This window comes from Xiphias gladius, chromosome 20 (assembly GCF_016859285.1).
Source record: "Xiphias gladius isolate SHS-SW01 ecotype Sanya breed wild chromosome 20, ASM1685928v1, whole genome shotgun sequence".
NCBI classification, from domain to species: domain Eukaryota; kingdom Metazoa; phylum Chordata; class Actinopteri; order Istiophoriformes; family Xiphiidae; genus Xiphias; species Xiphias gladius.
In genome coordinates, this window is record NC_053419.1 from 9,279,260 (window position 1) to 9,306,976 (window position 27,717).

General features: G+C 41.6%; 1 protein-coding gene across 4 annotated transcripts in view; it reads left to right on the forward strand.

The window, feature by feature from the left end:
- Positions 1–759: 759 nt before the first annotated feature.
- The window catches only part of LOC120806066 (A-kinase anchor protein 2), an 88,538-nt gene continuing 61,580 nt past the window's right edge, over positions 760–27,717 (forward strand). For 2 of the 4 annotated variants that reach the window (XM_040156725.1, XM_040156726.1), the window contains exons 1-4: positions 760–865; positions 10,956–11,007; positions 20,934–21,014; positions 26,118–26,239. In XM_040156725.1, coding sequence (XP_040012659.1) covers positions 822–865; positions 10,956–11,007; positions 20,934–21,014; positions 26,118–26,239 — 299 coding nt within the window. In that variant the 5' untranslated portion in view covers positions 760–821. The remainder of the gene's footprint in view (positions 866–10,955; positions 11,008–20,933; positions 21,015–26,117; positions 26,240–27,717) is intronic. The other 2 variants (XM_040156727.1, XM_040156728.1) reach the window with 2 other exon arrangements.

Below are 27,717 nucleotides of genomic sequence, written 5' to 3' on the forward strand. Positions count from 1 at the left end.
GAGAGATGAAAAATTACAATAAAGGGTCACAAACTGTCAATGTGTGGGTCCTGTGTAAGAGGGGTGGGGGGCCTTTTACTTGTCTGTGCCCAGAGGCCCATTTTCTCATAATGGAGCTTACTTCAGGAAGCTGCATTTTTTTTTTCTTTTAAACAGTGGAGAGGTTTTTGAGTATCCTATGCGCCTCCTTAAATGAATCCCTCCTTAATCTCAGAGGGGAAAGGTTGTTCTCAGGGTAGAAGCCTGAGTGAGGCAGGGTGGCCACTCCTTTCATTATACTGTAACTCCCCTAAGGCTCTCTATCTCTATCTCTCTGCTGTCTCTTTGCCATCCTCTGCTCTCTATCCTGCTCTCTCATGACTGGTTTGTGTCTTTTTTTACCTCATTCTGCTCACTGGCTTTCCTACTATAAATCCCTCATTTCTCTCTTTAACAACCCTGCACATGTAAAATACAAATAAACAATTTACCTCTCTTTCTCCCTCTTTCGCTTTCTCTGCCTCTCTCTCTCTCTCATACACACACACACTCTCACACAAACATGCTTACACCCATCCCCTTTTGCTGGCAAAGCAGGGCGATGCAGGAGCGGCGGCAGCAGCTGCTTGGACACATCCTGTCGTGACAAACATACACCGAAAAGGCAGGAAGAAAGAAGGAGGAGGAGAAGATAAGGAGGAGGGGAGGGAGGAGGAGGAGAGGAGGAGGAGAAAGAAGAGGAGGACACAAGTCTGTCAAAAGGACACCAGAGGACAGGAGAAGGAGAGGAGGTCGAGGAAGAGGAGAAGGGAAGGAGAGCAGAGGAGACGGGTGTTGCAGCCATGTCAGACACACCTTTGCAGAGGAACGGCACAGCAACAGCACCGTAAGTAGATGTTCTTTATCTTTATTTCTATCTATCTTTCCCTCCATCTCTCCACTCCTTGCCTGCATCCCTCCACCTCTCTCCTCTCCATCTGACAGGCTGGGTTGTCATGGGAACCAGAGCTCCGTCATGGTGAGGCTGCTGCTCAGTCATAACTGGAGAGGAGACACGCGGTACACCATGTACACTCCTCCCTCTCCCCTCTTCTCTCCTCTCTCTGTCTCTCTTTTTCTTCACTCACCCTCACACTCCCTCTGCAAACCATGGCAATTTTCCTCTTTCTGTGACTGTCTTTCTCTGTGTCCTTTCCTTGCCTTTTTACACAAATCAAATGAACTCCTTCTTCCACAATTTCCTATCCGCATTCTGTTCCTAACACCTTGGTACATACACTGGTGTGAATGTGAATGTGAATGTGAGTGTGTGTGTGTGTGTGTGTGTGTGGGTGTGTGTGTGTGTGTGTGTGTGTGTGTGTGTGTGTGTGTGTGTGTGTGTGTGTGTGTGTGTGTGTGTGTGTGTGTGTGTGTGTGTTCGTGCGTGTGTGTGTGTGTGTTCATGTGTTTGTGTAACGTTGCATGTTTTGGGATAGTCAGTGTGAAGGCTACGGGCTTCGTCCGGCCTCTGTGTGTTAGCACAGTCCACCATGCTGCAGACCCCTTCTTCCTGTGTGTGATTTATGTCTGGGTGTCTGTTTATAAGTGTGTGTGCGTGTGTGTGTGTGTGTGTGTGTGTGTGTGTGTGTGTGTGTGTGTGTGTGTGTACCTACTAATGAGATAAAAATGTGCATGCAAAAACAGAGAGTTAATGGAATAAAGGCTGACTTGGTGAACACCTAATAAGACTTCAGAAGCTAATAAAATCACAGCAAGACAAGTACCAGGGAAAACACTGGAAATGTGTTAAGACTCGAGTCACTTTGGAAGCTGCTTGAATGTTGCTGATGAGATGCCAACTGTCAAGTCTTTGATGTTGCTTCCCACAAGAAATAGAAATGCACCATATCAGCAGACTTTTCAAATCATTCTGACCCTTCAGCTGCAGTTCCTGGCAAACATTACAATTTTAGAATATAAAAAATATTTAAGAAGAAAATAAGAAAAATACCCTTGTATTTTACAATAAATCTGTCAAGTCTAGTACACCTCAAAGACGTGTATTGTAATGACGTTCTATGGGCATACTGGCCTAAACCTACTTTTCTTTTTTTTGGAAAATTATGTTTAAAAATGTGCCACACCAGATATTTCCTTTGGAGCAAGTTTTACATAGTGAGTCTGTTGCATAAGAGAACCCATTATGGGTTGTTTGTAGCCTTAACTGTGCTAAGCTAATGAGTCTTTACCTCGCACCTTCAGTGTTGCTGCTGGAGTTCGTCCAAAAAGTTGCTGAAAGTTTCTAGTAAGCCCCATTTAACCTCCAGTTTTCCACTGGCTTATGTTACACAGTTTGCTGCCACAGTGAGTGGAAACAACTGGAAGGTGGTTCACTGACATCCCCTCAGAACTGGACTGGGAAGAGTAGCAATATGGACACAGTCAGGTGTCACATCATAGAATTCTTCAATAAAAGATGATGGGCCCCAGACGAACACCGGAACGGAGGAGAGAAAGCTTCAAGTATGAGGACTAAGTGATAAATTTGGTAGATGTACGGTATCTTGGGTAAACATTCCTCAGCTCTGTTGAAGAGCAGGACGAAGACACTGAGGTTAATTCTAGACTCGGCCACAGTAAAATGTGAGTGGTATGAAGGCAGAAGCTTTGGAAATAATCAAACAACTGAATCCACTGGTTAATCCTGAGTCTCACTCAGATAAAAGACAGACATTTAAAATCGTGATTCTAATTTGTTGCTCCTGCCTTCAGCTGTTGGCTATATGAATTGATGTGGAGAGAGCAAGTGACAGTGATACTCTAGTAAGAGCAGGAGAGTGGGAGTTGTTCTTCAACAGTCAGAGCTTCGTAGGTGTACTGTATTGTATTCTGAAGCCATTGTTGGTGAAGAAATTCGTATGGCTGCTAAACAACCAAAGGAACACAGAAAGTCAACAAAATAAAAAAAAAATTCTACTGTATATAAGGTAAAGGAAAGTGCTGTGGATTCCTACAGTAAGTCTAGGGTCTGAAAGATGAGTAACTATGTCTCTTGATGTCATTAAACTAGATTTCCCGCTAAATATCTGTCCGTTTTGGAGGCTTTTACAGCCTGAATATCCTATTTTGCATACATACTATATATAACAGATTACACAGCTTCTGCAGTTTACGTCCTTGTGCAGGGTATGTATGCTATTTTTATGGTGATCACCCAGCCTGTGCATCCTTGGTTCTAAATTAAAAGTCTGAAAGCCCAGTAGATGTCGCAGATTAGGGGATGCTGAGCAGTTTGCTGGTTCGAGTGATAACCAGCATGGCATAGCTGAGAGTCTTAATCAGCTGCCGACAGGCAGTTTGAGTGACAAGTTCGAGTGATTTTTGCGTCCTCTGCCAGAGCCGCACCCATGAGGCAGGCAGAGAAGGTGCGATGAGGCATGAGGCAGACATGCTGTGCTGGTGCATCAATAGTTAATGCTGTAATCTGGAAAATGAGACAATGTGATTCAGCCAGTCTATCACATCATATTTTCCTTCACTCTATCTGTTTTCCTCATTTTTAATCACCATGTACACTGTACTCTCTCTGGGTTGCCCACTGATTCAGCAGAAAGATGAGATAGTATTTGTGGTTACGTAGAGTGCAGACACCACAATGGCAGATGGCCCGTTCTCTGTTGGTATTTATTATACACTCTGGGCAGTCTTAAAGGGAAGAGATGCTAATAGTGATGGGATGAATTAAGCATATCCAGTCTTACAGGGTGGCAACGCAGCAAGAGCATCAAATTAATACATTAATATTTTTATTATTGCAGCAATTTTTGTTTTTGCCCATCGTTTTAGACACTTTGATTTTGACAGAAAGTAATTTTTAGTTGCAGTCCTGAATCAAAGCTCACAAGGTCTCCTGTGTAGTTATGACCTTTGCAAGTTTAGGTTTTATTCGTAGAGCACAGTTTCATACAAATGCAATTCAAAGTTCTTGCAGACTGATAAAAAAAATATAAAATAATAACAAGACAGATCCACAAAAATAGACGAACCATGGTGAATTGTCTCCATTGTCTCCTCAAAAAACACATTGGTCTGAAGTAAATACTCAAATTGCGTGCTCTTGGAAATGTGGAGATACCACGCCACTTCCTCTTCTTCACTTAATATCTATGCACAACATAGTGGGGCTTTAACTCAAATAATCAATATCACAATAAGTGCCTTTTTCTTTTTACAGAAAAGAAAAAGGTGTCAAAGGTGACATTTCTCCTCTGCATAAAAGTGAAAGTGCCAGAACATAAATTGTAAATTTCACATTGGAGGAGACGTGCAAACTACAGAGCAGAAGAAAAATAATGGCGTGGAAAAAGAGGGAGCAGAAAGAACATACTGAAGTGGTGATAACCAGAGTGGGCCAGAAACATCTGCTTCTCATCTGTGTATTGACGATTAAAAGCCACTAGGGTAAAAGTGTCTTATAAATGCATGCACAGAAACATATGCATGCACTGATATATATGGACATGCATGTGCTTTTCTTCTCCCTCAATATACAAGTATTCATGAGAGAATAAAAGAGAGAGAAAAATAAAACAATGGACTGAATTGACACAGAGGAGGCAGCTCAGTTTACTGTTAACCAGTACAAAAGATGCTAATTCATATGCTACCCAAGTTTCCATGCATTCTGTAAGTAACTGGGTTAATGAGTAATTCTGTTCTGTTCATATGATTCTGGGCAGTATGACAGACTCCGCTTGCATCTGTGCATGAGCTAGTTTAACTGTTTTACAGGCAAAACACAGATTGCTTACTGCTTAGCTGTTCATAAAGTTGTTTTCAGTAACTGGAATAAAACAAAAAATTCTACACAGGTTACTATCAAGTTTGAAAGTTCTCAGCTCCTGTGTTCTGTTCAGTAGAACAAAATGTGCTAGCTTTCCGTGACTGTAGCAGACTGAAATACAGTCACATCACTAAAAAAAAACAAAAAAACAAAAAACAAAACAGGGAGAGTTGATGTGTGATTAGCTGCTGAAAAGCTGCTGACTTCCAAAAGTTCAGCCATCACCAACCTTTCTCCCTTAAACTGCCCTTTATAAATGTGTAAATGTATTTAAAATTTAATTTTGTAATACAAAAATAAACATACTTAGCAGTGACAAAGACTGCAGTACTCAAGGAACTGGTCATTCGAAATTGAGGAGGAAGGGGTGCTGAAAATTGGGGGAAAAAGAGGTTTTATACTCTTTATTAGTGTTTAGTTAAACTGTGTGTAGACAGACAGACAGACAGTGTGCCACAGATGGCACAGCTTAACCTCCCTCAGCGACATCTAAAATATGAATGAGATGAAAGTCTGGCAGTCCCATTGCCAGAAATACTGTATATCTGTTTAGGTTGCTTTTTCCCTTCACCACTTCTCTCTCTGGCTCATACACACACGTGCGTAACAAAAAGTGCAGCAGCGCCCGGTCTGTACCAGAAGTGTGGCTCTGTCTGTGCGTTATTTTGGGGAGAATTGAAATGTGGGAGTACTAAGTTCAGGAATGGCAGGCAAAGGGGATGGCTGCATTAAGATAGCATAGAGCACACACACACACACACACACACACGCACGCACACATAAACACACATAAACACACATAAACACACACACACACACGCACATGCACCTTTTTTGTGATTTACTTTCTTTGTCCATATTTGCTGACTCTCTCTGCCTCCTACTCCCTCTATGTATGTTGTTATATTTTTGTGTTAATATGTGTGTGTGTGTGTGTGTGTGTGTGTGTGTGTGTGTGTGTGTGTGTGTGTGTGTCTGTGTGTCTGTGTGTGCTGTCCTGCCTCTGGTTCCACATCTGGAGGCCATTACCTCTGGGCTGGGATGTGGGGGAGGCGGGGTTGAGCTGGCTGTGCAGTGAGGTCATCGTGTCGTCGTGGCGATGCAGAGGAACAATGATGCTGTTGTCTCCAACGACGACCAACCAACGTAGCTGACGCCAGAATTAAGGGGTTGCCAGGGTGGGGTGAGGAGGGGGGGCAGCATTTTAGGGGAGTGAAGATATAGAGGAGGGAGAAAGTGTGGTAGAAAGGAAACGAAATAAACATATTTTTGAAGAAGTAGAAAAATGTTAAAATAAGGAAGTATGATTTGTAATGACAGTGTGAGCAGCCAACATAATGATGTGATTGGTGTAAATCCAGGTCAAACAGATGCTCTCAGAGTCGCCAGATTTAAGTCTTCAACTGGATGTAAAGTCACACAGCTGCAGAGCTGAGCCTGGTTTTAAAAGCTATATGTTCACAAAATTCCAAACAGGTCATGGTCTATAACCTGTTTTAGTATCTTGGGGGTGAACCTCAACACTAGTACTACAACCTAATTTGCAGTAAGCAAAGCCTGCTAAAGTATGTTCAGACTATATTTATAGTAACAATTAAAAACACATACAAATGTCAAATGAGGAACTTCCGAGGAATCATATCAAACTTAACCCAGCATGAATTCTTTATTTTGGCCATTTCATTGCAGCACAATAAACTCTAAACACAACACTGAACCATTATCATCTTATAAAGTTTTTATGGTGAGCAACAGTTTGCCTATTTAAACATCCAGGAGACACAAAGCAATATTAGTATTGATTTGAAAATAGGTCTTTCTCCACCTAGTGAAGTTAACTTCAATTATCGATCTCGTTTTAGCTCTATTTTGGTCTCAACTTCTGAGGGTAATATCAGCTCCTCAGCTGCTAAATGCTCCTCTGTGTTCACCAGCTAGCTGCTCACTTTGTCTGTGCGCCTTTTGGTGCTGGGCCAACAAGACCTCCAACCTAAACAGTAATATACAGTAGGTCGCCTGTCCCAACCCTCTGATACGACACCATAGAAGCATTTCCTGAATGCACCCCTGGACATGCAGGCATATCAGTGGCCCATCTGTGTTCGGTCTCCCGTGTTAAGTCCAGTGTTTTGTCAGTACATCCATCCACCCCAACCTCCTCCCAATGCGGACTTTGTCACTTTTTATCTACGTCACCTGAGTTCCTCCTTTGCTCCTGCCATAATTACTATGGCCACTAAAGGGCTTTGTCATTTGAAGGTAAACTTGTCATTTCAGGGCTTGCTGGAATGACTGGCGCTGTGTAAATCGACCTAAAGGGTGGCCTAAAAAGTAACTATGGGTCGTATTAAGCTGCTCGCACTGGCAGGGTTTTTTTTAGATTTATTTATTTATTTTTTAGAACTTCTTTTTGCTGAAAACAGCTGCCTGCTGCATATGTAAAAGATTCTAGAGCCGTGAGGGTGAATCACAACAGCAAAGTTTTGGGCTGTAAAACCAAAAATAATTACCTTATAGATGCTTAAACGATGCTTTAGATGAGGGCATCTGCAGAGTCAGGTAATAATTCTCCATGGGTTTGCCCCTACGAGTGGCACCTCACACAATAGTGTAGTGCTGGTTTACCTTAACACAAGGTAATATAGAAGAAAATCCACTGCTGCACTGAACAACATCAGAAGACACATACACCACAATAATCAGTTAGTCTCATAATGCATCACATTTTTAGCTTGAAGCCCTAAATGCTCAAACAGCTCTCAGCAATAACTCATATTTTGAAGGTACAGTAAATATATATTCTTTTCAGAATTAAACTGTTCATCTGACAGCTTAGGCTAGCAAATTTAAACTGAAACAAAAAACTGGGTGTTGGAAATAAAATTGATAAAGACAAACAAATTAAATAAAAAAATATAATTATACATGTTCTACTCTTAAATCAGTTGAGTATGAACCATGGAATTCAAGTAAATAAATTTGAAGGCTTTCTTTGCATTACATAGAATTTATAGTAAAGTAAAAAATATCAATATATATAATATAGTATATACCACAGTACAATAAAAATATTCAATAAGTTAAAAAAAATAGAAATAAATCTTTTTTTTTAAAGTTTCGTAATCATTTTGGCTGTTTCCCTGTAAAACAAAACTGAGGAGGAAAACATATTTTTACTGTTGTCATGCACAAAAGACTGCCAAACTTGAAGTGTAGCAAATAAAACTGTCAGCACTTCTGAATCAATGAATCTGCAAGAGACTTGTTTGTGTGCACTATAATAACACAAGTCAAGTCACCACATATGGTTGACTCAGCTGTTACCAGCTCCTTAATGCCTCTAAACATCAAAATCTCCGATAACTCTAAATGTTTAACAGTTCATAAGCAAATATGGAAGCTCTAGCTGAAGGCTGAATACGACTGCGGATTTGTTCAAGTCCTGCAGCTGCCCAATGGCTTCATGGGACAGATACTCTCCAGCTGCACTTATTTATTATACACTTTGCTCTCTTGGTGTAATGCGGTGGCTGTTGTGTCTGTGTGTATTTGTGATGGTGTGTGTGTGTGTGTGTGTGTGTATGTGTGTGTGTGGGGGGGTGTTACATGCTTCTGTATTCCCTGAAGACATGGCCAGGACTGCTGCTGCTGTTTCTCCTTATAAGGATGTCTACTTGTGGAAGGAGGGATGGAGAAAAGGGAGAGAGGAGGACGGGGAGGACGGGGAGGAATTGAGGAAGAGGAAGAAAAGAAAGAAGGAGAAAGAAATGGATAGATAGAATGTGGGACAGGTGGCGTGGAGGTGAGAGAAACAGGGGCATGGAAAGAGAGGATAAGGGGAGGGATGAAAGTAGATAAGGGTACAATGGAGAGTAGGAAAGAAGGGGAGGAAAGACAGAAATGTAGGGGGGAAAGGAAGTTGGAGAAGTGATGGTTGAGAGGGAAAGAAGACAGAAGTAAGGAGGGATAGAGGGCAGAAATGCATCATGGGAGGAAGGTAGTAAAGGAAATAAAAGAGAAAACGAGAAGATATATGGAGGGAGAAAGAAAGGAGGCAGGAGAGGAGAAAGTGTTGGATATGGGAAAGATTATGTAGCAAAGGAGAGAAGGGACAGGACAACAAAAGGAGGAAAGGATGTAAGGAAATAGCTAAGGAAAACAGATTGGGATGTAGGAAAAGAAAGAGTGTGAAAGAGAGGGTGTAAAAAAAAAAAAGGGTGTAAGAGAGGAGAGAAAAGATGAATGGATGAAACCCAGGTGAACCTAGAGAGTTAAAACAGGGAGAAAAAAAAATTAGGACACAGGTAACTGTTTCCTATTTACTCAAACTCTGCTTTCTTTCTGTGTATTTGTGTGTGCGCGTGTGTGTGTGTGTGTGTGTGTGTGTGTGTGTGTGTGTGTGTGTGTGTGTGTGTGTGTGTGTGTGTGTGTGTGAGTCTGTGTGTCTGTGTATGAAGGTATCTTGTGCCTTTTCGAGTGGTGCTTTTGCAGTTTGTATTTCCATAGACATTCCACTGATTTTCTTTTGCATACATCAACTCATGGCGTGACACAATTATCTTCCACTTTGTCTTTTGTTTTCTATTTCTTTTTTTCTCCCCTGTTCCTTCTGAGGTCTCTTTTGATGTCACTTTGAAAGGCACTGGAATAAATGTATGACCGGAGTGACCAGAAATAGAACCTGAAGAGTCAGCTGTGAGATTGTTTGTGTGTGGGCAGCATCACTGCCGGTGGTCCCATACAAGTTTATTATAGGATTGCTGTATCTTTAAATGCTTGTAACAAACTCTTTGCAGGATTTGGGACTTTGTCTTTAAAAGTGAGAGAAAGATATTGCATGACCCCTGTCATGAGAAAGGTACTGCATGTGTGTCTGTTGTCAGCTTGCAGTGCAGTGGTGGCCTGCGATTGACAGGTAGCAGCAAAAACGGCACATAATTAAAGCAATTCTTAAAACGTGACAACATATGGGTGAAGGCTAGGATGCTAGGTGAATTCTGTTGAACCAACATATCAACCAACAGTTAGTTCCCAAAACAAGGTTTTTCTTTTTCAGGATTAAAATTGTCATTCCAATTTCCTGCTGGTGTATGATTTGTGGTTGCGGAATGCAATTTTTTTTTTTTAACATCATTCGCGTCCAAAGCTCAGGCAGTATCCTGTGCTTCTTACTTAAGACTACATTTCATGACTGTGTTAACCAGTATTCCAGTTGTGAGCCAATGGAAATGCCGAGTCATTATAACAGAATTGATTCACTTGTATACTGGATTCCAGATTTTTTAAAATCTCACCTGTGCAACAAAAAAAATCTCATCTGATTTTTACCTCCCATGTAAATGTTTTAGAATGCTCCTTCAAGCACAGAACTTGGCAGTCAGTGTTTCTGATAGGATCAGTCTGTATATTGATCTACTGATTTATATCAGTGATAAATGGGAGAAAAAAAGTAAAGAAGAAGAAAGAGTAAATTTAATGGACGGGAGATAAAATCAATGAAAAAAGCTGTTCTTCAAGCTGTTAAATTTCCCATTGCCTCATCTCTTCTGAGCAACCCTCAGCTATCAAATATGACAAATACTCATCTGCTTCCTCTTTCCTTGCTTCTGCAATTTTATTATGCTCTTCCTCTTTCTCTACCTCATTCCATTTTCTCTTTCCTTCTCTTCTCACACCCCATCGCTCCTCTCCTCTTCCCCTTCATACTCTCTCTCTCTCTCTCTCTCTCTCTCTCAGCTGCTCCTCCCAGCTGTTTAATCACACATGGCTCATGCCTAAAAAAGAGAGGGAGGGAGGGAAGGAGGGCAAAAATGGGAGGAGAGACAGGGAGCGCAAAAGAAAGAGTGGGTGATAGAAAGAGAGAGAGAGATCATGCGAGCAGCGGGCTGGAGTGTGAGGCACATGGCCAGTGAATGAGAGATCTTTGCTTCCTCTCAGCGTGAGCTCCTTCTCCCACTGTCTCCTCTCTCTGGTTGGATTACTGCTGAGGAAGAACCTCATCTGGATATTCCTCCTCCTCCTCCTCCTCTTCTCTTTCTCTTCCCTCTCTCCTATACTTTCCTCCCCTCTCTATCTCTCACTGTGGGACTCTCTGTCTTCCCGGATCTCACCTCTCGTTCTCCTTTCACCCCCCTCTCCCCTGCTTCCCCCCCAGGATGTCGTGTGAGGAGGCTCAGCTCCACAAAGAGAGGCTGCTGGCCTTGGCGGTAAGTCAAAGTGTGTTTTAACTGTCTACTTTTGGACCTTCTGCCTGTTTGTTTTGCTGTCTGTTTGTCTGCAATTGACTTAAAACACGAGAGCTTTCATTGCCGCCTTGTCTCACGTTGACCTCATCTCTTTCTGTCATTTGTAGCACAGTATCTCGCTTAATTGTCAGAGTTCCTGCTACTCTGCCAGACTCTCTTTCTCTTTCATTACTTCTCCTTCTCCCTCATTCTCTCTTGCTCTCTCTGCCTCTCTCTGCCCAGTCACACTATTCATTCATGATCCATTCACGTCAATTCAAACACATGTGGACGGCGGGAAAAAGCATTTGCATCTGCCTTTGTCCCTTTGCTCCAAACCAAAGTTCAAGTTTGTTTGACAAATTAATCCATGTGACGTAAGCACACCAGTGGAGGTGCTCGGCGTCAGGGTGACCCCCGGGCTGTAAGGTAAATATGAAAGAGCAGTGGTCTGTCATGCTGTTTTGTCATTGTTCATAAGCAAAACAACTTTATAACGTGAACTTGAACAGAAGCTGAGCCACTGACGTTACTATTGACATCCAGTGTCCAGTGTGTATTTCTACATTACACCTCTACCAGGTCAGCTAGTAGTCATTAACTTCAGCTTCTGTGGTGGGAGACTAAATGCTTAACAAAGGTAACAAAAGCTAAAATAAACTGTAATGTGCTTTTACTCCCTGCCTGGCCTTCTATCTTGCACCGCTGCTGTATTTGTCTTGCTGTTCGTGTCAGCTTTCATCTTCTTCCATGTCTTTTTTTTTTTTTCGTGAGAAACCAACTCAGAGAAAAGTTGGTGGAAAATCTGCTCTGTTTTTTTTTCTTTCTTTTTGGCCTCATGTCTAAGGTTTTTAGGTGTATCTGCTTTCCAGAGTTGAAAGATCTCAGTTGCGAGGTGGTATAGATTGTGTTTCGATACTCGCCGTTATGTTTCACGATCAGCGAGGCATCTGTTCAAGTGTTTGGCTCGATGCTGTTGGGACTTCAGAGCAACAGTTGGGACCAGGGTTCACTGCCTGGGACTAAAATTGGCGCCAGCAAGGAACCACAGCATACCACACACACTCAGCTCTTGACGCACGGAGGCACAAGAACACACACACACACATTCATACACACAAGTAGGGGGAACGGCAGCAGCAGCAGATGGAGAAACTATTCTGGCCACGTTGAAACATGGCAGCTATACCAGGCTGCATGAACTTAAACCAGTCAGGCACTTAAGCAAAGAAAGAGAGTGGAAAGTTCTCACGATAGGAACAGAGAGGAACAAGTATTTCTGTTTCTTTCATCATTCTTGCATGTGTTTTTGACAAAACACGACAAAATCACTGATTATGTTATCGTGTAAATTAATTTTGGCCTGAGGCCTAGAAAAACCAAGGCTTCATTCTGCAAGTGCTGCACAATATTCTGATGGCAGCTGCAGCCAACTCTACCTAAACACTACAAAGAATTCTCTATGTAGTCTTATTCTATCCTGAAGTACTGTTAGAGATCCGGCTGTAAGTACCATGAGCTCTGACACAAAAAACGGACAGGTATTAAATACAAGTGCATCTTTTGAGCCTCTTTGTCTCTTCCAAATGAGTATCTGTCTTGTCTCAGCTGAGTGTGTGTACACTATATCAAAGACAACAACAGCACTAATAGCTTACAAGCCCTACCAGGCACTTCATAAGAGACGGGTTACTATAACACTAATAATATAATGATTATCTGAGGTTGCTAAGCATCATGTAAGCCACAGACAAAGCCAAGAAATGGAGGTCCACTGTGAACCCAGACGCTGGACAAAGTTTCCCAGATCATCTCAGAAGGAAGGGGAAGTATTTTATAGCAGCCTCCTCCGACTGTCAATCAATGGAGGCGTTTTGTAATTCGCTGGCGGTTTCAGCAAAACCAAAAACACTGAATCAGAATCCTAAAACTTTTTTGGATGGAGACAGGCGATATCTGACTTTCTGGCTTTTTGAATGAACATCACTGAACCCCTGTTGAGAGGTGCACAGTCCAGAAACACAATTAACACACTGTCTCCGGTCTGCAGCTGACACGTTAATGATTTCATCAATAATTGATACACTGAGATTTCGTTGTCATCAACATCAGTGTCTGGCTTCATCAATACTTTAGGCGATCTCGAGCCAAACTGGAAGCTCCCACTAAAATCACAGCCAATCGCTGTAAAAGCTTGACCAGTCTTTTCCTTATCTGAGCCGCCTGAACACACATCTCCTCAATCTGAGGCTGATCTTGATTAACATGTGCTGTAATTTGGATCTAAAGTTTGGGTTCTTTGCCCTGCTTTGTCTTTTGAGACAGACCTAAAAAATCGTTGTCAGGGAGCAGACGGCTGTCATTATAATGTTCCTTTACCACAGAGAAAGGTCTATGCCCTATGTGGCTCATGAATAAAGCATGGCGCTAATGGCTGTGATTCACCAGCCCTTCTTTGTAGTTTGGGAGAAAGGACGACATACCTATCTGCTCAATCACAGCAGAGTAGTGATTGAGACAGCTCAGAGTTTGACTCAGGACATTTAAGTCTTATTTACAAGTGTTCAAAACACATTATAAAATGACTTAACTTTCAGGTTTCAAAGGTGAGTAGGTGTGCTATGGCCAAAAAAAAAAAATCTGATTATCTTCTTGGGGGCAAGTCATGATTTTAAAACATAGTCTGTACAAATGCTAAAAGATGAAAACATGATTTAAATATGTATATTTTTAAAGTCTTCATGTGCAACAGTTCTCAGAAATGTGACTCTAGATAGCTAATGTGCTGGCCAGTTGTCATCTACATTAATTTTTTAGTGCAAAGAAGTTCTAATAGACGAGGAGAGCAATGGATCCTGTGTGACATCTTTCCACTCCTACACAATTTACTTACAGTAACTAACCTAAATTTATGTTACTACTTGATTTGTTATGTACTTAATACTCAGAGCATTACTCATGGGGTCCAACAAAGGGTAGGACATTTGCCAGCATTTAATCTAAGAGTTGATTAGTCAGTTGGCTCATTTGTCCACCAAACACACAAACGGATAAAGATTCCCACAGTCTGATAGTGATTACGACCTGTCAGCTGCCAGCAGCGCCGGTTTCCATGGTAACTGATTGTTCAGATTAGGGAACAGTTGTGATGTAATGTTGTTAAATCCAGACCTGTAATTGTTATATTATTAACATGTAATTAAAGCAGTCAGAGTCAGCACAGCCTGGTGAGGGTAAATATGCACACACAGCCTGGTGTGTGTGCATATTTATATGTGTGTGTGTGCAAGTGTGTTCGTGTCCGAGGGTTTTGTAGATGTGTGTGTGTTCACCAGAGCTCTGCATGTGGTTTTAAGATCAGCCAATGAATGGTTAGAGCTCCATCTTTCTAATTAGCTTTTGCCTGTGTGGCCTGCCAACCGCAAGCAGCATGGCAAAATACATATACAAAAGTGTGTGTGTGTGTGTGTGTGTGTGTGTGTGTGTGTGTGTGTGTGTGTGTGTGTGTGTGTGTCTTTGCATGTACTCATTCACTTTCTTCTCTGTAGTGTCTGTGATATGTTTACACAGATGACCTCAGCCCTTTGGGCTCTTAGCTGTCCCCCAACACACACACATACTCAAACACACACAAAGTGTTTGCGTTTGTGGGAACGACAGAGAGTGAGGAACTGATGGCTTCTGACTCTAGGAACAAGACAGAGACTGTCAGGAACCAGAGTTTTAGATATTTTATTGCAAAAAGATCACAATCAGTTTAAAATCTAAATCCCTATGCCTTTAGTATCTCTTGAAAGTTATTAAGAATTCTGCAAGACTAATGTGCAGTTATGAATTACTTTACCCTCTAGATGTGACCACGGATTGATCTCTGCCCTGTGACGTAATCTGTGTAAGTCATGCTCTTCCTGGAGGATGGACAGTCTTCTGGATCCACTTAGTGAGGTCTAACACAGGGGAGTAAGTGGGGCAGGGTGAAGGTGTGGGGGATGCCGTAGCTAGACCTTGGCATACGCTGAGATTTGTGACTGTGGCACTCAGTGGAGGGCTGGGGTAATGGGCTGCATTGAGAGAGTTAAATAGCGTGGGGGGCTGGGCTGCCTGCAGGCATGTGCAGTTTCAGCTTGTGAAGTTTACTTACTTATAGACTGACATATTGGCAGCACTGAACCCCTGAAAAGAAGAAGCAGTTTTTACACTTTCCCAGTGAATCATTTTTTACAGATTAAGCTTTTTGTCATTTGCTGTTATTTGCAGCAATTTTATCTTAACTATGTAGTGGCAGTTAGCTGAACAGTTGATCAAGAATGGTTTAAAATCATCTTTGTTCCGTTATTTGCTCACAATCAGAAACATCTGACTAAGACATGGTTTTCACAAACTCTATCTGAGAGAATGAGATTTAACACAATTTCCCAGCCCTGTGCAGCTAAATTAGCTCTTTCTCGCCTATAGAACAGATTTTTGCCATCTTTTATGTTTTAGGGTTTTTAACATGGGATCTGGCTTATTTGATCAAGTTGACTGAAAAGACAAAATTGGTAGTCACCCCCCCCCCAATCATATGCAGGTCTGACTGCTTGCATATGATTGCTGAGTTGGCCTACTGAGTATCTGTCTTAGGCTTTGAAAATTTGGCAGAGTGGGTGTTGCCATCTACCAACTGAGCAGATTGGATCTTGGAGAGGCAGGAGTGGATAGGTGGCTCGGGGAGGCTTAGTTTATGGACTTTAGCAGTTTATGGGGGTGGGGACTGTGCTTGGGGCAAAGTCATTTTGAGGGGGAAGGGGTTGTGTGGTTTGTTGGGTAGTAGGGGGTCTAGGGCATGCTAGGCGTTACATGCCGTCTAAAATTAGCAGCAGCTGTCTTGGACCTACTGGACATTCTGGCGTGTTTGTGTGTGCGTGTCTGTGCGTACATGCTTCTGTGTGTAAGTGGGGCTGAAGTTAACAGAGACTTGAGACAGGAGAGGTTGGAACGTAGCTCTTGTGGGCACTGCTGGTTTTAAAATTATTTTCATGACATTTGAGCTTAATTGGATAGTAAACAATGCAGAGTGATAAGACAGAGAAATACCGAAGCAGGGGACAGAGACTGACATGCAGCAAAGGTCATTTTAGCAGCTACAGCTATGAATGCCACAGAATATTGTTCTCGTTACTTTCCTAATGACAGATGCTCTCTGGTTTGCTGAGAGCAGTGCGTTGCTTGTTGACTTGTGAAGCGGACGTCGGGAAGAGTTAAGAATCGTACCGTGTTTTGTTTAGCGCTTGTCTCTCCATGCAGAAGCAGAGCTATGCCTACCTGTGTCTCTCCTCATGACGGACATGATGAATATAGTCAGCACCTGATGCTATCGTATGACATCGGCATGCAAGACATTTCAGCGATGTGCTAAGTTTGCATTTACTGACGCCACCACTGGCTAAGGAGTTACCAGGTCAGCATTCATGCACCTCTGTTCACCCGAGGCCAACAAATTAGCATTGTCTGAAGAGAGCTTCACCATATACAATAAACATTGATGGCAAAAAAGACAGACATGCAGGTTTTTACTGCAAATAATCATTATTTTCACCATCAATTAATCTACAAATTATTTTTTAGATCAAACTATTTTTATGCTAGAAGAAATAGTGAAAAGACCTTGAGAAAGTCCCTGGGCCCAAAGTAACATCTTAAAATAGATTGTTATACAACTAACATTCCAAAACTGGATAATATAGGTAGGGGCTCAGGGTTTACACAATTATCCAAAGATCTTTTCTAGCAAGGTATCAAACCCATGACATTTAGACCACAGGTCCATTTCAGTCTGTTCTCTAAGTGTTCAGGTATGGCTGCTCGCTGAATGGAAGATGATCTTCACTGTGAGATGTCTGTGCCGGGCGTGTCGGCGTGTGCAGCATGTGACCCATCTATTCCGTTGCCCACTTCTGTTCACAATCTCAGCATCAGCAGGACTTGAAAGCTAGCAGAGAGACATCACTGCCTTACCACATTAGGATCCTGTCTGTGTGACCTCATGCGGTCAACCTCATTTGAGTTGATGTGTACCAATAGTGCAGGATGCTGTTCATAAGCAGATGTGTGTATGCGTGTCTTTATGCACCAGTTCTGATCCATTCTTTTTGTTCTATTTTTTTTTTTTAAAGACTTGTCTATTCAAAAAACAGACATGTAAATTAAGTTGAAGTCAGTCAAACCCCTACCTCTCCGCTTATTCACACCAAAATGAAATTTTTTTGTTTTCGTTTATTTGTTTTGAAGTAACCTTCCTTCCTGGAAAATGGCCAATGTTTGGTTTTAACTGTTTACTAGGAGGCAAAAAAGAGAAATATGTGTAGTAAACTCCCGTTTTATTTTTTTCATGGTTTCATAGACTTCCTCTCCACTGTCGCCAAGGGCTTGCTCATGGTGGGAACTGTTGGGTTTCTCTCCATAATATTGTAATGTCTTGACCTTACCTTACAAGGCTTGGACCCTGGTAGAACTGCTTGCAAGTCTAGTTCTGTTTGTTTGTTGTTTGTGCATCCTCTTAACAAACGTGCTGTTAAACACTTTTTAAGGGCTGGGAACATTATACAAATCTAATACAGGAAACCACCAAAAGACTCAAGGGTTTAGGGTTAGAAGTGAGATCAGAAGTTGACTTTTAGCCTCTTAAATTCCATCTTTTTCTGGTAATGAATACCACAGAAGAGGACTGAAAGTTCATTGTGCCGAACTTAAGTTTATAGGAGCTTTAATTAGATACTGTAAGTTTTGACCCCCCTCTCCACTGCCAAAATCTTTAACCCTGTAGGATGAGGGTTACTAATTTCTGTCCAGTTCATGTGACTTGTGGTTGACTTTTGAAGTTGAACAAACAAACAACAATGTGTCAAAGTAAAAGTCTCCACTGGGGCTCAATCATTTTAAAGGTTGAAGACAGAATTCTGCATTAGTGTCCAACTCCTTGGACAGTGTCAACAGTAGCGGGACGTGATGCCCTTCAGTACAAAAGCTTAAGCAGCGTGCCAAGTGGGGCCGAACACTCAAGTGAGTCAGAGTGTGGGAAGTCACGAGTGTGTCACCAAGAATGTCAACATATTTTCCTGAGGAGGAGGATGTGTCCTCAAGGGGGATAATACAGTGGACAGAGCACGGTGCAGGGTCTTTCTCAGTTCAACTGCACATGGCGAGGGACTAATTTCATCAATTTATAGTGATAGTCGAACTTTTGAACTGATCAAACACACTCTGTGACCCCAGGGAGCTGAATAGTCCACAGTAAAACTCTTGGCACTGAACAGTGATCTAATGGTTCGGTCTAACGTTCAAGTCTGGATGAGCTAGACTGCGTTCAGGCATACATTAGCTCTACTACGGCAATGCAATGGATGCGTTTGTGCCAGATTTTTACTACTGCTGAGGCTTAATTAAATACCAAGACACCACAGAGTGGTTTATTCTCTTCAGAGGCAAGATCATACAACTCTATGAAGTTTTCACAGCAGCAATAATTGTCTTCTCTGTCTTGAAATTTGTGAGATAAAAAGAACATTGGAACATTGCTGAAATGTACGCCACATTGTATTCGAAGGTCCCTGGACTGTATGTGTCTTTGGATGAGCAGTATTTGACTGGCCAGTGCAGAAAAAGTGGAGCTAAAGTAAACTTTTTTTTCCCCACATCCCTCTGTGGTGCCCCCCACCCCCCACCCCCCCTGCGCTGCGTCATGAAATGAATGAGGAGTCTGTGTTAATGGAGGAGTGTTATTTGCCACAGAGCTATTGTCAGTCTGAATGGACCTCTAGGACAGGCCACTGATATAAACTATTATTATATGATATAAACTATCATTACTTTGGTGTAAACAGAGCATTGTTGTGGATGGGAAGGCCCATTCCATACATTTTGTTTCTGGAATGTGTGAGGTACCAAATGGCAACCAGACAGTCTTTGATCTGAGGATGTCAAGCATCTGTCCATATGTATATGCATTTTCCATAAAGTCAATGATTCTCCAACACAGAATACACACAACAATACACACAAGCCCATTTGTGTATTTGCCTCCGTGTGTTGTGATTTGCCCTGTATTTGTGTGTGTGTGTGTGTGTGTGTGTGTGTGTGTGTGTGTGTGTGTGTGTGTGTGTGTGTGTGTGTGTGTGTGTGTGTGTGTGTGTGTGTGTGTTTTGGCCATTTCTCAACCTCATGTATTTAACACTCCCTGACATCTGGTGACCATACCTCTGCTCAGGCTCTCAGACTGTACTTCACAAGCCATGGGAACCGCTGCTGTGTAGGTTGCTGCAGTGTGTGTGTGTGTGTGTGTGTGTGTGTGAGACAGAGAGAGAGAAAGAGTGAGATGACCTCAGGATTTGTGCACGTTTTCACAGCCCTGAGCGGTTTCATGATATGTTCTACCAGCAAGACTGATAAAGTCAAGTTGTTATACTCTGTTCTGTTCATATAAATCTTTGTTTTTCTTAATTTTCTAAAAAAAAAAAAAGACAAGATCTAGGCACCAAAAGTTGTGTCTGTTTCTTGCTACAAGAGGACACCGTGCACCATGGCTTACATACGACCAGTGCTGTAAGCTTTCAGGGGAGGACAGTTCATTCTGGTAGAAATTGAAAACAAAAATGTGCAGAAAATGCTCCAGAGCCGCTGATTATAATTCAGATCAGTCAGGATCCTTTGATGTAACGAAATAAAATAAGTGCATTTACTTTGCAAATGGTGATTCTGTACAACATGTCCTTCAACCTAGACCTCTTTTCTGATGACAACTAGTTTATTCTATTTTGTTCTATTTTTATTCTATGCCATTCAATTCAGCTACTCTATCATTTGCCACTCTATATTCAGTTCCCTTTATTCTATTCTGTGTCAGTCTTTGCTCGATCTCTCTCTCTCTCTGAGAGGTAGTCTAACTTTTATTCACATTTTAGGGTTTTCCCTAATGGTTATAAATTTAGCAAACAGGAAACATCCCAGAAATCCTTGTTCTGCTCCCACTGAGAGAGAGAGGGGGAGAGACGAAGCCACATACACATCTCATGCCCTTCGGTCCCAAATGGGGTTGTCCTGGGATCTGGTTTGTTTATATTCCCATGCATTCTCGTTAAAGTAAATTCAAATACAGTGACTCCACATCACCTCTCTCTGTTTGGTATTTTTGTCCTACTCACCGTCCACCCACCTTGGCCTCCAAACGTCAGCCTCATTCATCTCCAACATGAAGTTAAGGATTGTTCTCCCCACTTCAGGTTCAACCTCTGCGCCATTTAGAGACTTCTGGGCCTAATCCCTCCTCTTTCGATAGCCTGTAGACCCTAACCCCTCTCAACCCTCAATAAGCCCTGACCTCTGACCCCCTTAATACTTCACTTCCTTCCCATGTACACCCGGGGATCTTTTGTGGGGATTTGCTGTTGCACCAATGAGAGGAATCATGGAATATTCTTTTTTAGAGTTGTAGCCTGTTTAGATCTGTTTACTTCTAACTTCCCTCATTAGTTTGCTGTATTGTTGAAAAACTTGGATGTAGCTTCTGTGATATCAACCACACCAGTAGGCTAAACCAGACTGTAACAATTTAAATTGAGTTGTACGATATACTAATGTACATCAGAAGTCATTGAGTCTCTCCTCACCTTTAAATTGATTGAATGAAAACCTTAGATTCCCTGAAGGGATCTTGTCTTGCAGATGTTAACATTTAAACATTAAGTCCTTACAACAGTATGCATTAGTGCATCATCATGCTCAACCTTCTTCCAACAATATTATTTCTTCTCTACACTCCAATACAAAACTAATGAAACTACAGACAGTATCAATCCACAACAATGAAAACTTCAGATTTTAAATGACCTGTTCTGAGTGGTAATTTTCCCTTTTTTTTCTTTGTCTCTCAGGAGAAGCGAAAACGGCAAGCTGAAATCGAAGACAAAAGAAGCAAGCTAGATGAACTGGTGCTACAGCTACAACATCTTAAGGTTGGTGTTTTGCTTGTGTGTGTGTGTGTGTGTGTGTGTGTGTGTGTGTGTGTGTGTGTGTGTGTGTGTGTGTGTGTGTGTGTGTGTGTGTGTGTGTGTGTGTGTGTGTGTGTGTGTGTGTGTGATGTTCTTATTTCCATAGGAAGTCAGTTTGGAAAAACATCATTTGAGAGCAGGTTTGGTTGAGGAAAAAATATATGATGAGATCAAGGATTTATGATCAAGAACTTGGTTTTGGATTAAAGTGAACTCCATATATACCACAGGGCAAATCAAAATCATCACAATATTCTGTATGTGAGGCGAAGAAATGGTCCTTTAACCAAAGCAGTGAACAAAGCAGTGACGAATAAAGTTGTGTCGGGTAATTGACCAGTTGTTTGCTCTGAGAACCAGCCTGCTCTCCGCTCTCTCTCACGCTGTTTAACAGACTTTCCATTTCCTGTTGAGCTCTGATACACCACCACTCTGAGCAGGACTCTTAAAGGGAAGGTGTGGGGCTGTTTAGAAGGTCTGTGCTATTCATCAGAGACTGAAATAACCAATTTTAACCAACTGCCAGAAGGAAAATAGACTATACATATATTGAGGAGACTAGAATTTAGCAGAAAACACTGGGTTAGGTTAACTTGACTTTGAAATTATCTTGGTGTTTACATGGTCCCAGACTCAGATCAACACCTCCTTTCTGAGAGGCTTGGATCATACAGCACCAAAGGTCCTTATCAAATCTCTGGGCTCCAGTCTCCATTTCCTCTCCCAGGCCACTGCGTCTCTGGAGATCAGACTACAAAGCCTGCTTCATGCTGCCTGGCTGTGTGGCACTCAGAGGTAATGGCCATTAAATGGGACTGTGTGACCAGATGCTGATTACATCTGGAGTTCAAGCCTGCTGGTGTTGTATGCAAGAAAACTAAACAGAGCAGTACACTGGCTCTGAATATCAGAGGAGGCTTGATTTTCTCAGATTTAGCAAAGCACTAAGATGTTCAGGTTAGGCTGCATTCAGATCATACAGTATGTTTCACTGTGTTTCAGTTTTCTCTGAGGAGCGTGGACAGTCCACAGGTTAGATAAAAAAAAGCAGACCCCCAAACCATGCCCCTGGTCCAGCAGGGGACCATTGTTGCATTATGCTAAGGATAAGATATGTGTATCAAACATGTATATAAATGTAAAATTGGTACAACTTTTCAGGTTCAAATTCAGGCAGTGCTGAGTCAGTTACACTAAAGAGACCAGTAGGGCTTAGATTAGTTTTAATGCATGTCTGGGCCCAGACTGTATAAATCTGGACCCAAGACTGATATCAAACCCAGGTACAACAGTTGTGTGTCAGTCTAACCTTCATTAATAGCTGTAGTGCACTGTGCACATGGCTTTAATCAATGTTTCTCTTTTGTCGATATTTCCATAAGGGGGTGTTAATTCCTTCACCAGTCTGCGGGAATCAAACATACTTATTTAAAGATGTATTCATGCTAAGTGTGTTTTAAGGCTCTAATTAGAGAATGGAATGTGTTTTTATTGCAAATATTAAAACTGGCTGCCATAGCTATTTGTAGTGTAATGGGTACCCACAGCTGCGTCCCCACCCACCAGGCATCTGTGCAGCTTTTAGGGCAGCAGGATTTCTCAAACAATTCCTTTTGGAGGTGAAGCAATTATACATCACCAGTGCAATATGGAAAAAATGCAACTCATACAGTGAGTTGATGGGTTATGAATTAACTAGTAACACCCATTAAGTAGTAACACCCATATAGATATAGAAATAGATATTGTTTTTAGAATTCTTTTAACCTGTTTTTTACTACAATTATTCATGCATATGTTCTATAATGTGATGAGGAAACAGAAATCAAAGTCTTTAACTCAAAAGCAGAGATGTCACATGATGATTCAGTGCTCAAAATGTATAGGATGCCAATATCTGCTGTGTCTCCACCTGACAGTGGCTGGTCATGTGTTTTTCTGAGCTTGTGCGTGAGGATAAGGGACCAATTTTTCATTGGTTGAAAGGTTCAAGAACTCTCCATAAATGACTGAAGCCTGAAAGTAGTTCAGTTGTCTTTGAACTCACAAACTATCAGCAGTTTGTGTCCATGATGACGCAGTACTTATTATTTGAACGACAAATCTATGTTTCCTTGCAACACACTCTTGGCTTAGCAGTGGTGGCTGGCAGTAATCACTAGGGGAACCGTTTATGTGTGTTTGGATTGGAGTGTTTTTCTGGAAGGAAGAAAACAGCCAGGCCTGTCCCACTCAGCCAAGGGAAACGCTGCTCCAACAGGCCTGCACACCGGGAGCACTGAGATCTGGATGTTAAGATGGAATGAGCCGCTACCTGTCAGCCAGAAACTGACTAACACATTCATCTGTGTACACAAGTAATTAAACACACACGCATGTATGTATAAAAGCAGCACGTAGGAACAGAACAAAACTGTAAAGGAAGGTGCGTAAGCCTACTCTGTCTCTTGTTCTCTCTGTGACATGTAGGCTCAAATCAAGCACTATGTTTAGGGAAAAAGGAAAAGGATGAGGTCGATTAAGAGAGATGAATGGGTGTCACACACATTTGTAAAGCTCATCGTTAACTCCATTCATCAACTAACTTCTAAGCCTTACCTGGACTCAATTTGCCTTCACCTTTATCCTTAAACTCAATATCTGACCTTCAAACAACTGTTACTTCAAGTCTTAAGCGATGCTTCATCTCTTATCTCTCACATACAATAACCCACAATGTTTTTCCAACATTTAGCCCAGTGATAGATCAAACAGTAAATATGCTATCAAAAAATTAAAATCGTATAAATATATAATTTACTGGATCAAAAACCTTCACATTGGTATTGTCTTTGCACCACAGTCAAAACTGTACAAAAGTAAAATTATGATCCTTGTCATACCTGTGATTAACATAAAGTAGAAGCAGTGTGTAAGCAGCAACTGTACTTGCACTGAGTAGGTTGAGTCCAAATGAAATGAAGACAGAATATTGATGAACTGGCTGTTATTTCAGCAGCAGCAGCATCCCCATGTTTTAAATATACTGTAATTCATTTGATAGCTGGTTACAGTCAGTGTCAAGTTTAACCTGATGTCCCTGCAACCATCTGTTTTTATTTGTTCTCACTCGTTCTTACTCGGCTTGAACAGGAAATCTAACAACAAGGATGGGATAACCAGCTGCATAAGGGCTGATAGCTTCGGCCCCACAGACTCAGAACCAGTCAGCTGGACTTTAAATCAAGTTTAGCTCCCAACTTCAGATTTATTGTATTTTTTTATCACCTATATTTAACCAAGAAAGTTACATTTCTGATCGTGCACAGTCACAACTATGCAAAGGGTTCTTTTTTAATTTGGCATAGGCAAAGAAAAGGCGACACGAACCCTTGTAAAAAACAAACATCCGAAGGACTATCAGTTTTGGTAATTTAAAAAAATAATTCGGTGGTTACATTATATTTTGGGAAAATGTCTTACCTCAGTCTTAAAATATTTCTGACAACTCTGATTATGCGAAAGGTGTATGTGAGGTTAGCTTGGCTATGTGCGTGTACAGCAGGCACACACAAACAAACAAATAGGCCAGCGGCCACATTCTGACAACAGGTGGTAAAATGCTTTGGAAGGATTTCTGCAGAGCTCATTGTGTGGTGCGTGTGTGTGTGTGTGTGTGTGTGTGTGTGTGTGTGTGTGTGTGTGTGTGTGTGTGTGTGTGTGTGTGTGTGTGTGTGTGTGTGTGTGTGTGTGTGTGTGTGTGTGTGTGTGTGTGTTTGGGAACTCATACTGTTAATGATTGTCAGCTCTACGACCTAGAGCCAAGCAACAGTTTGACAGTAAACAGGCAAAGGTGAAGCTAAGTGTTTCCGCTCGACTCTGTTGTGGTAACAAAGCAGAGTTCCAGACAGAGACAGAGACATTAGTGGCATAAACACACTCTAGCATTATTCTTTAAAACATTAAAAAAGTCATTTGTACATTTTATTAAAATAAACAGTTTGCTAAAGTGACATATTGGACATTTTTATGTTTAAATGTGTCTTGGAGACAAAGTTGCAGACAGAACTTCTATAAATACAGAAACAGAATAATCTCATGAGTTTTGTTAAAGATCAATGTGCAGAGCCAAAAAGACACAGTTTATTTGACCTGTTAACATCAGACAAGTCCATGAAAAGAGGATATATTTTATTTTATTCCTGTTGAGATGGACAGATTGATGACGCCTCAGGCGGCAGCGGGATAGCAGACATACTTACCCACCCCCCTTTCCTCATTACACAGCCATGAAATGATCAAAGGGCACAATGCTCACTTACAATAACCTTCACTCAATGAACTGTAGTTAAAATAAAAATCTAATAGAAAAGCAGAAGTATCCCAACTGGAAGCACAAGGCAGATCCTTTGTAATTTAAGAAAAATTAATTTGTAAAGTTAATTAATTAACTGTGACGTTCAAAGAAAATGCTCAGGCGCGAAGAAAAACAGCTTTGTTTCTCTTCTGCATAAAAGATTGTCCAATGTAGGTTGACATAAGAACTTACTCTGCAACATATCATGAGGAACGAATTTCTGTAGAACTCTTGGCCTGACGGGATTCACCTTTAGCGATAAGTGTTTGCCAGTGAGTAACAGCTGGGTTTAGAGTTTATCTGTGTTATATAAGAACTATGTGCATGTGTGGGCTTACATGTTTATTAATTTGATGTAGCTGTGCTTGGCGGCCATCTCACAAGTCTCTTAGAAATTAGTCTCCATAATAGAGCTCCACTGGCTGTGAACAATGTCTAAAAATGCTGTATCACAAACTGGCTCAGAATGAAGAGCTTTTTGAAGGGTGTTGTAGTGTTGCATTTGTACGCTCTGACTAGTCTGATGAAGCAGATGTCTTCTTTTTCACTCCAAAACACTCTGGGTTGCGGTTTGAGAAGAGTCAGTGCACAGACATGGCAGAGGTCGCAATCTTCTCATCTTACTCTCAACAAGGGAGCAAATAAGCACATCTCCCAAAATGTCGAACTACTCCTTTATATAATCTTAAACCGCTCTGTAAGCACCTAACATGTCTGTTTCCCCTCCTCAGTCCAAAGCCATGCGCGAGCGATGGCTCCTCCAGGGAATGGGGGTGGAGGAAGAGGAGGCGCGGCGGAAGCAGCTGGAACAGGATGAAGAACAAGGGAAGAGGCTGGAAGACATGATACACAGGTGAAGTACATTTGCTCATGCAGTTCGGACTTTGTTTAGTCTTCATGCTCCTTTTTGCAACACAGCATACGTTGGATTTACTTTTTTTCTTCTTCTTCTCTTTGGGATGAGTGTGTTGCAGTTCGTTGTAGGATGTAATGCATTTTGAGTACCAGTATGACCAGACTGATAGTGAACAGATGCGAGCAGCAGAGTAACAGTAACACAATTCTTCACGTCTGTTTTTGTTACCACACGTCGGCTTTTCTTTTCCACAATGTGTATTCTTCAGTTTTGACTGAATTGAGATATTTCCTAAAATACCAATTATATCTTCTACTTGGCTTTCCTTCCAGTTTTATGTCTGGTCCTCCGTAAAAGCACAGATTTTATGCATCCTATTCACATTGTCCAAATTGGAAATACTAAAAATCAAGTCGACTTGAACCAGTTTTTTCAACCTGTCCACTTATTAGACATGTAGTACATAGCTATATAGCTAAATCAAACTCTGACAACATCAACAGTAGTACACATAAATTACATCCGACCGTGTCTGAAGAATCAAAACAAAGTCTCAGTATAGAGCTCTAATTTTGTGAGACTACATGCCACTCAACACAAACACACTCATACTGTACACACAGTGGTTAAAATGAACACACACACTGTTATTTGAGAAGTGCTCTGGAATCTAGCAGTTCTGTAACCTTAGACTGAAATCGACATTTCTCTCGTGCGCTGATGTGAAAACAAACACCAAGTGCTACTGTATATATATGTAACTTCTCTAAAAACAGATATGACAAGAGCTGACATGTAAGGAACGAAGAGAAGTACGGATCAGAGGGAGAAAAAAGACGAGGGCACCATTGGAGAAAACCACAGCTGGAGGGAGAGAAGAGGGGAACTCATAAAGCAGAAAGAGAAAGTTACAAGATACAAGACATGCTAGTGAAAGCTGGGCGTAATTGCTAGAGGAAGAGAGTGAGATACTGTGAAGGTTAAAAAAGAAAAAAAGAGAGAGAGTGATGTGATTCTGTGTGCACTTCCTGCGTTTGTGTCTCTGGGAGGAGCTTCCTGATTCTCATCAAGCGTTGCTGTGAGATTCCCCGATGAAGTTGGGGCGTGATGAGATCATCGATGCCATGAATAAAGTGTGGGGCAGGTCTTGCCAGCGTGTTGCTTTATTACAGTCGGCTGCGAGTGCTTTCCATCGGCAGCATGTGAGAACTGGGCTGGGCTGTGCCCTGTAATGTGTGCATCTACATGACAAGAATGCCCTTGAATGCCCAGGGATTCAAAAGTGAAGGGGCGAAAAGGAAACGCCTCTAAGTAGGAATCTCCCTCGGTGTGTTCTGGGCAGGACAAATAGTGAGTACACAGCCTAAAGCAGTAGAAGCTGCTGGCACCATGCAGGAAAGAGTAGAGGGAAATCAAACACCTCATAAAGTACTTTATCAGGAAAAAATCATTATTTTAATTTTGATTAGTGGAAA